This window comes from Maylandia zebra, linkage group LG4 (assembly GCF_041146795.1).
Source record: "Maylandia zebra isolate NMK-2024a linkage group LG4, Mzebra_GT3a, whole genome shotgun sequence".
In the NCBI taxonomy this organism is placed as follows: Eukaryota; Metazoa; Chordata; class Actinopteri; order Cichliformes; family Cichlidae; genus Maylandia; species Maylandia zebra.
Genome location: NC_135170.1, coordinates 12,566,219 through 12,576,299, shown reverse-complemented (window position 1 = coordinate 12,576,299; position 10,081 = coordinate 12,566,219). Strand labels below are relative to the sequence as shown.

The 10,081-nt window shown below is 43.0% G+C and overlaps 1 protein-coding gene and 1 long non-coding RNA gene across 2 annotated transcripts; one reads left to right on the top strand and one right to left on the bottom strand.

Moving 5' to 3' along the window:
- Positions 1-2,458: 2,458 nt before the first annotated feature.
- znhit1 (zinc finger, HIT-type containing 1) lies at positions 2,459-8,160 on the bottom strand. Its single transcript, XM_004575506.5, has 7 exons — positions 8,098-8,160; positions 7,694-7,756; positions 4,740-4,837; positions 4,132-4,207; positions 3,521-3,600; positions 3,265-3,434; positions 2,459-2,875 (listed from the first exon to the last, which is right to left on the bottom strand). The coding sequence occupies exons 2-7, from the start codon at positions 7,716-7,718 to the stop codon at positions 2,854-2,856; spliced, it is 471 nt and encodes a 156-aa protein (XP_004575563.1). The 5' UTR covers positions 7,719-7,756; positions 8,098-8,160; the 3' UTR covers positions 2,459-2,853.
- Positions 7,731-9,814, top strand: LOC143418337 (uncharacterized). Its single transcript, XR_013098293.1, has 3 exons — positions 7,731-7,813; positions 7,916-8,026; positions 9,567-9,814. It is a non-coding gene; the product is annotated as an uncharacterized LOC143418337 (long non-coding RNA).
- Positions 9,815-10,081: the final 267 nt, after the last annotated feature.

Genomic DNA, 10,081 nt, shown 5'->3' with positions numbered 1-10,081 from the left:
CCTCTTGATAGACTCTTCTACCACACCAAGCATCCAGCTTGTACTGTCTCCAACCTCGACATCCCAGCTGTGAGTCCCTGAGTTAAAGCCCTCAGAGCTCATGACAGAATAGAACCAATCAAACCTCTCTGGATTATCAGGAAGCCGCTGCCTCGCTCCTTCTCTCACTGTTCAGATCTTCAGACAGGATAAGGTCTGGATGAGCAGTGTTTGGGTCCAGAATGAGAGGAGTGTAGGAGACCATGTCCTTCATGTTGTTCCAGATGTTGAAGGTCAGGTTGCCCAGGTGTTTGGCTCAGTCTATCAGAGCTCCTGAGGGCAGCTGTGGATCATCCAGCAGGGGGCAGCGCTGGACTTTTTCCACTGCAGCCTTGTAGTTGTGCAGGAATGAGCCACCTTCAGCTCTCAGCTCCTCTTCTGTGGCTCTGTGTCTGAACGAGCTGCTATCGCTCTGCCCAGAACCTCCATCATCTCCTTCATCATCCCACTCTTCTGCTCCTCTTCCTCCCTCAGTGCGGCCAGCCTGCTAGAAACTGGTGAAGCTTCTTAAACTGCTCCTTAATCTGCTTCTCTGTGTGCCGGGCCTGGACCTTAATGTGTTCTGCTGTTTGATCAAACTTCACTTGAACTTCTACACAAACCTTTAACTTCTTCTTTAAGGCCTCCAGAGTTTCCTTAAATTCCTTCTTGTGTTGTTGTGCAGCTTCATCGATGGGTCTGAATCTGTGCTTGGTGTGTTTTTCTGAGTCTCTGCAGACGAGACACGCTGGCTGCTGATGGTCGAGACAGAACAGTTTGAGTTTCTCAGACTGCAGACAGCAGAGAGCCTCTGAAGCGCTCTGATCTTTCTCCTGTAAGAACAACTCACACAGGTTTTCTTAAAGCCAGGTTTAAAGGTGGTTCATACACTGATATTTCCTTACAAACTGGACAGTCGTGTTGTTCTCTCTCTCCACCATCTCTTTAGACAGTCTTTACAGAAGCTGTGGCTACATGACAGAAGAACAGGATCTCTGAAGACCTCCTGACAGGCCGGACAGCAGAGATCCTCCTCTGATCTGGAAGCCATTGAGTCTGTAGTGAAGCTGAAAACAGCAGACAGGAAGTACAGTCAGTCCTGGCTCCCCTCCCTCCTCTGCTACCTTCACTGAGTCGTGTTTTTGCTCAAACTCACATTCAGTGTGTGGAGCCTCAGCAGCTTGAAGCAGCAGTGTTGGAGTTTTCCACTTTTCTCTCCTGTAGCTGACTCACAGGAAGAAGCTAGTTTGTTCTGAACTCAGTCTGATCGTCTGTGCGTCTGTCTTTAATAAAGAAGTGGAACAGCCTCATTCCTCGTTCTTCTCAGAAGTGTGACATGAGGGGGTGGAGCTTCATTCAACTTCCACTTATTTCACTCAGGTGCGCCCACATCCTCATTTTAGTTTTGACAGTATTTTTGTGATTTGGGGAAAGCCTCGGAGAGGACTGGCGGCGGCTCCTGGGCCTGGCAGATCCCCATTTATTTATTTATTTCCGAGAGGTGAAGAAGTGAAAAGACTGAAGGGGGGACAGGAAAACCACAACGAACAGCTTGTAGAGCTGAGGGATCATATACATAGATAAGAACTGAAAAGGGCATGTTTGGAGGCGTGCGCCTGCTCCTGAAATTAAGATATTTTATCCCAAAAATGTGTGAGTGTGACAGCAGAGTGCAGGTGTTTATTGCAGGTCAAAAGACCTTTTTTGAAGCTCAGAAAATAAAGTGTTGCAGGTGTTTGGCAGCTTTTGTTTCAGACTTATATAAAAGTGAAATGGATTGTAAACGTGTGTTTTTTGGCTCCTCTCACTGAACAACCAGCAGTTACTGCAGGGGTGGGCAACTCCAGGCCTCAAGGACCGGTGTCCTGCAGGTTCTAGACATCACCCTGGGTAAACACACCTGAATCATATGACTAGTTCACTACCAGGCCTCTGGAGAACTTCAGGACATGTTGAAGAGGTAATTTAGCCATTTGAATCAGCTGTGTTGGATCAAGGATCTAAAACCTGCAGGACACCGGTCCTTGAGGCCTCAAGTTGCCCACCCCTGAGTTACTGTAACTCTTCCATCAGGCCAACGCCAGCATCAAATTCTGTCTGACACAAACAACAGCTTAGAATCTAAGCTTTGACTTAAAGTCAAAGATTAAATTATATCTAAGCCTTAGATGGAATTTAATCTTTGACTTTAAGTCTGCCTCTTTATTCTCTGAAGCAAAGTTTAATCAATTTGAGTTTGTAAGAAATGTTGTTTAAAATTTTCTGCTGGAATTTTTTTCAGGCAGATGTTTGATGGTCAGGTGGGAGGCGTTTAATGAAATAATGTGGAATGACCTGTACTTAGAAAAATCTCTAGTGATGTGAGCGGCTCATAGAGACAGAAACATGACTGCAGATGGATGCTGTAGATCGAGTAGGAGTCCTGGATTAGGAGACTGTGTGAAATCAGATCTGATTTATTGAAATATGAAGAAAACATTAAAGTTACACAGATATTTACAATTAATCTGATTCTGCCCACTCAGATGATGATGATGATGATGCAACAAACGCGTGCATGTATCTTCATTTGCACCAGAGCTAAGTTATGACAGGTAAACAAAGAACTGACAGAGTAAAGAAAAATATACAGAAATACTGAAGCAGCCAAATCTCCCGAGTGAATCTGCAATGCTGCGACATCACAAGAAGCCTCCTGTCCACCTGCACATGTCAGTCTCTGTCCAGCTGCTCTCACAGCAGCCAGCAGAGGCACAAAGGGTTCAGACTCTCTTTATGATGCAGTTTCATGCATCCCATATGCAACCCTCACCTCCATCACCAGGGCAGTGGCAGTTAGAGCGTCCACTTTAAACACCTGCAGAGACACACAGGAGAAAAAAGATGTTGTTAAGCATGAACTCTGGTCAGGAGATTTTCCAGTTTCTTCAGATGGTGACATCACAGCGCGTCAAAGAGTGTTTAAAGTCTGTTTCAATGAGCCTGATCCTGCAGATAATCTCCGTATCTTAGAGATGAGTGTCCTCATTCTGCTTTTAGTGGTTCCAGTTCTTACAGCAACCCTCCAAAACTGAACCAAGACCATCAAAATCAAATCCATCCAGTCACAAGAGGCGGCCCTTTTTTGGAGAAGTAACTCGCTGACATGAGGTAAACTTCTGACCTGGTACATCGTCATGGTAACTGATGCTGAGCATCTATCTAACCTGAGCAACCAGATCTCCAAAAAACATGTGGTGTGTTTACCTCGTCTCTCTGTGTGTGCACAGACACTTGGTGCTGCAGTAGCGCCCCCCGCAGGTGGTGCAGGTGTAGTGCGACGGGAACCCACAGACGCAGCAGAAGTGGCGTGCAGGTAGCGAGGAGGGCGGGGCCGCCGCTGACAGGTAGTTAGGCTCTGGCTTCTCTGAGAGATTCTATCAATCAAAAGAGAGGAGACAGTGGGTCAGCTAACGACCACCTTTCAGCCAATCAGAGAGAGGAGAGAGGGCGTCTGACTCACCTCCTCCTCCAGCAGCGTGGTGAAGTTCTTCCTGAAACGCTGCTTGAAGTGGTCGCCCCTCGTCTTTCTCTTCTTCTTCTCTGGACGCACAGACAGAGAAGAAGGAGGACAGAGAATGTTTAGAGGATTTTTTGGAAGATTTTTTAATCACAAACACGTTTCCTAATATGGACTTTTCAGTTTTTAAATTGGTCGGTGTGGTGACAATGGAAAAATATTTGCAGGTTTTTAAACAGGATTTGATCTGGTTGTAATTTTCCACTTCTAATCACTACTGTTGGGCCAGCTGTGGCTCAGGAGGGAGAGTGGCTCATCAGAAGGTCAGTGGTTTAGACCTCAGCTTCTCCAGTTTGGATACCAAAGTATCATCAGGAAGGATGATGAACCTCGAATTGTCCAATATGCCTTAATTTGTGAATACAAGAAATCTCAGAGCTGTGTGAACCATGTGAAAAGTGCTTTGAATACTTAATTAGAGTAGAAAAGTATTTTATAAGTACCAGCCTATATACAGCTACTCAAGTTTCAAGGAATAAAGATTTCAGCTGCTACCGTGTAAAAAGTGTCAAAAGTGTAGGGTTCATGTGCACATTGGACGGTGAAAAACTCACCTGGTTCTTCAGACTCACTGAATGCAGGTAGGCGGGCAGTAGGACCTGGGGGAGGAAGGGAGGACAGAGGGTCGTCCTGGAAACACAAAACAAGATGTCATTGCTAAGCAATAATACAGACTGTTTATTAACAGCCCGTCAGACATACATGAGCCAATCAGCATCACTAACAGGTGGACATGTTTAAAATCATTGTATTTCATTATAGCAACACCATGTTTACCTATGTTCATTCACCACTTCTAGTTTCTCTAAGGCCACATCGAGCAGCTGGAGATGGTGAAAGAGGGTTAGAGGGTTGTGACCTCTGACCCTGACAGAAGCAGAACATCAGTGATCAAGCAGCTCATGCGCCTTACAGGTTACTATAATGTGTGACATACACAGAGAGAGCTCTGAGCTTTCTTCTGATTAGTCGCCCGAACTGCACAATTCAATGTTAGAGGATTTCTAAAGAAGTCCTGCTTAAAATCTCCACCTGTGCTTGTTTCTATGTGAATGCGAGGTGGATGAAGTGATCCCCGTGTACAGAGTGGAGCTCTGTGTGGATGTTAGAGGGAAGTGAGAGCAGAAAAGCTGTCAGTCAACTTTAAATTACAGACACGGACCTGGAAGTTGTCTTTTTCCAGAGCCTCCAGCTGACGGGTCAGCCTCCTCTGTCTGGTGGCTTCATCCAAAACTCTGCGCTGACCAGCCTCCACCCGAGCTGTTGGATCCAAACACACAGTTTCCATCAGTTGGTATCAGTGATAAAAGACCCATCGACTCAGCTCATTTCTATAAAGTTCTGTGTAGTTTTTCCAGCATGTAAACCAAAGGGAAATCATCAGGACTGCTAATTGTGATACAGCACACAGTCACCTCACAGAGGTTCATTCTGAGCAGGAAAAAACAGCTAAAAGCTCAAAGGCTCAGCAGTTTAAGGGATTTCAAACCTGCCACAGTAGCAGCTTAAGGGTCTGCAAAAGTTTTAAACACAGAGTGTGACCATGCTGAAAAGCTCCAGTGATGGTGATGTTTTCCCTGTCGGCTTCACCTTCTCTTCACGTTCAGTGGGACTCCTGGGAGGAAGCTTTGATGCACTTACAGCAACATAATGTTCAGAATCTCTCTCCAGGGCTCTCAAAATTTCAAAATCCCTGGTAGCCCTTCAGGCAGGGACTCTTCAGTTTTTGGTAGCCCAAAATAAATGTAAGTAGTTCGAATAAAAAAAGAGAGCAATTTTTTGATTGATGTTTTGTTTCCTTTACAATATTATACATTAAAGTATAATATTGTAAAGGAAACAAAACATTAATCAAAAAATTGTTGAAAAACAAATTACAACATTGTATAAAAATTACAATCATCAACTCAAATACTTGGTTCTAATTGAACAGAAATTTCTATGAACTTGTAAGAACTGTGTAGGACATGAATCCGTCTGTGTCAGATCCTGAATTTAAAATTTCCACTGAAGTCACGGGTAAGAGACAAGTGGAACCAAGATCGAGGCCATTTGCTTTTTGAAGTTTGCAAAGACTGCTAAATTTTGCCAGTGGTAGTTCACTCTTTGCAACATAGTACGCTGTTCTAAACAGATTTTTCAGGTTTATTTTTAGTATGTTATTTGCAATTGGTGTTTGTTCTGGGAAAGATATTGCAGACTGAGCAATAATGCATTTCTTGCATTTCTCATGGGTTCTAATGGGGGCCTTTCTTAAAATGACTGGTCCCAGTAACAAAGGCGCTTATCGACTCAGAAATCGAGAGAAAACCAACAACACACCCGGCAGAACATTATGTTATTTACACGGGTGCACATAAATGGTCCGCATGTGCGCATTCGCTGTCAAAATAAAAGACGCGCACCAGATAAGAAGTTGCAACGCGCGTTTGCGTCCATATAAAAAGCACTGTTTTTGTCCGCTAGAGTGGGATTTTCAGCCAGCTCACCTCCTGCAACCACTTTTCCGAGAATACGCGCTTCTTTTGTGGTTCGGACTCCTTCTGACATTTGTTTGGAGGTGGAGGAACACCAAAGTAATTGCTTAAAGGAGCTTCTTCGACATCTTTAAGAGTTTTAAACAAATGTCTGTCCTCCAGAAAATCTTATGTATGCAAACACGCGTTGCAACTTCATATCTTGTGTTTGTTTTTTTTGGTTTTTTTGACAGCGAATGCGCACCTGCGGACCACTTATGTGCAGCCCCGGTTATATAGCTCGTCATATTGCAGCCACAGAAATTCTTTTGTCCATGAAACCATAAAGCTGCACTTTCTTTTTGCCTTATAGTCTGATTTGTACGGTGGCTGGTGGTAAGCTTTTCTTTGGCTGTCACTTCTTCACCCTGACCTGTCTTATTTGGCTCAGCAGAACTAAAATATATATCCTGCTGCTTTTACACACACACACACACACACACACACACACACACACACACACACACACACACACACACACACACACACACACAGGTCAGCGATTCTCTGTGCGATCAACCTCTCATATGTTTAAGCTTGCTGAGGGAGACTTCACTTGTCATGTTTGCATAGTAAGCTAACGATTGATAAGACAATGTCAGAGGAATTGGTGCACAAATTATCATCACTCACCAATCAGTGCTGTCGCTCTCTATACACAGTTCGCGCGATTGCAAAGTGAAAGCAAAAAAACAAGCGCAAATTCAAACGCGATTTCAATACGTCACATATTGACAGTGGCTCACCGATGCCAATGACATAATTACCCAGCTACATTTCCGAAAGAATGCAAAAGCATTGACATATATTTTCCCTTCCTACGATAGCCCGACGGGCAGGGCAGAGATAGATTTTGGTAGCCCGACTGGAAAAATCGCTAGCCCCGGGACGTCGGGCTAGCGATTTTGCAAGCCCTGCTCTCTGCTCCACTCCGTGTGTGAGGAGATGCACTCACAGTGAGACTGAGAGCAGGGAAAGGAGAAACTATCAGCAGAAAAGCCTGCTATCAATTTAGGACTGGAAAAAGCTGGCTGGTGTGTCCCTGAATTACCCTTTACTAGTAGTTTTAGTGTTTCCTTCCAATCAAACCATACCGCACTGTGAAAACGTTAAATTTATCTCATTCTGTTCTCGTATTATTGTCTGGAAGCTCATCAAACAAAATCTGAACCAGTTAAGTACTTAACTTAAATTCGGCTCACAGCTGGAGCCCAAAAAACATCTTTTACTTCAGTGAAACACCCAAAATCCTTCAGGTGGTCCTGGTTAAATAAACCGTAAAGTAACATCACCTACGGTCGATCCTCTCCTATAAGTTGGGTTTTTTTTTTTTTAAATAACTGGACTATTCCTTTTTAACATGTATATGTTAGAATAAAACCCTGCAGCTCTATAAAAACAGTAATAATAACATTAACAGTAAACAACACGAACCGCTCAGCAAACCGGAGTTGAGTTTAAAACCAACGTTTCCCCTGTGAGCTCCAAGTTAAAGAAGATAGAACAACAGAGGGGCTCTCTGTTAAAGTGTTTTTACACCGTCTGACTGCATGACAGTGTTTTATATTCAAAAGAAGAGTTCAAACCGACCAACACTCACCGGAACCTTTCTTCTCCAGCACCATCTTTGTTCACGTCCTCTGTACGGCGGCCGTGTAAGTCCCTGTCAGAGCAAACGAAGCGCGTTTGTCATCTTGACCGCTGATAGGACAATTAAAGGGTGACAACTTTTGATGATTTTGATGGCTGATCTTCATTCTACTTCATTCTAATTCTACTTTTTTCTGAAGTGAGTGTTTTATGTTTGTTATTTTAAATAAAGTTTGAGCGTTTTCTTCAGTCTGTTGTACCAAAATATGCTAAGAATTGCGCTGGGAGACACTCAACAGAAGTGGAGGATCTACCGTTTTTGTGAGGAAAGAAAAGACGAGAGGTAAGTGTGTAAGCCTAACTATTAGCCTAAAAATCTGTCATCAGTTTTATATGAATCATGATAAAACACACCTAGCATGTTTTGGGTTCCTGCAACTGGTCCGTCAGGTTATTGTCTCCCCAGAAACACTTCCCTTGTGCCTTTGGAAATCTGTTTTTTCCTATTTCTGTTTTGTTTTTTCCTATTTCCGTTGTGTTTTGTGTTCTTTTGCAGTGTTTTTCTTATTGCGGATGTTTTCTTAAGTTGCAGTCTGTTTGGCCTCTCAGGGCCACCATAGTAGAATTGCCACCTGGAGATGATATATTGTACTCAGTTATAGTGGTTTCATTGGACAATGATGTGGTGAATGATGGAGCTGCCAGGCTGGAGGGAAAGAGAAGAGTCAGATGTAATGAAAGAGGTCATGCTGAAGTCACTGCGCAGCCATTATGTAAAGTTCTGTGAATTAGTAAAACTCACATTTAATTTCATAAAAACATCACAAACCTTGAATTGCCTGATTGTACATCATCATCACTGTGGAAGCTTCAAGAGGTTTCACAATAATTTAAGTGAGAAAAACAGAGTCCAGAAAAGTATGTGCAGCAAACAAAAACAGTCTCTGATAAGTTTAAATGTATTTTAGCTTATTGTTATAACTTATTTATCTTGTGTTTTATATTTGGGAGGGGCATCTAAAGTAAAGGTAAGATATTTTACCTGGGAAACCTGTTTTGATCTTTTAAATGTAACTTATTCGCTTCTAATGAGGACCGAGCCCTGGAGGAAAAGACACAGACACTGTTTTCTTAATGCTGAGAGTCCAGCTAAGCTTTGCTCTGTAAATGATGCAGCAGTTAAGAGATATCAGTAGTTTTACCTGAGACTTACATCACTTATGTCTGCATGCATTGAAAACCTGATCTGATTCATATAGAAACTAAAGAGAAGTAAGCCTCGTCCCTCCGTTGCACAGGCACTCCCGACATTCTCGGGCCTGGAGCATAATTTCCTGTGACAACCTCCCCAACATGTGCAGCTTTGCTCTCAGGTCTGGAACGTAAAAGACGATTTTTTTCTGGTCATTAAACGTCACTTTATACGTCACACGGCTCAAAACGGTTTATCCTTTCTCCCTCGTACTGAGGGGACTGAGGAGACTCGTCCAGCCTGACTGCCTTGACATCCAGGTGTCTTCCCTGCTTGCCCTGATATGAAGAAACCCGAGAAGCCTTGCAGGTCAAATCTTATTAATCATATCTATTATGGCCACTCCTCTCTAAATCGTGGTAGTTGTTGATCTGAGATGGTTAGAGCTAAAGGCTAGAGCAACCTATTAGAGCTGTTTGGGCTAATATAGATTTATACCCAGCTTTATATGTTTATTGTTTTACAAGGGTTTAAAAGGGAATGTCCACAGTTTGGATTTGATTACAACTGCTTGGCAGGAGCCAAGCAAAATAAAATAAATAAAAAGAATAATAAAGAATAATCAAATCACCTCAATTCAACTTATTTAATTAACCCACTGAGGTAATTCTGACTTTGTTCTTGTCTTTAGGGGGGGAGAGGCTGGTGGTGAGAAGATGTGTTCCACCTCAGTGCTCTGTGTTCATGGAATTAATCAGGAAAGCAGGATTCCTTGATTGATCCCACTTCTCTCAAAGCTATAATCAGCTGAGAAAACCTTGGAAGTCTTGAGAATCTTCTTGAGAATAATGGAAGTCGAAATCCTTCTCAGAATTATAATCCAACACAGTAATTATGATGATAATGATGATGATGGTGAACAGAAATAAAACCAAATCAAAGTCCAATCTGTAATTCCAATCTCTCCTTCATGCCTATGGTGGAATTTCCAAAGGCGAGAAGTAAAAAATTCAGAGATCAGTGTCTAGTGTCCTGTGTGTGCTCTCATTAACACACACACACACACACACACACACACACACACACACACACACACACACACACACACACACACACCCCTGATCAAAAACATAACCTAACTGTAACCCTGACACTAAAACCACATTTTGAGTCTCAAACATGTCTTCAAACTCACGGGGACCAGAA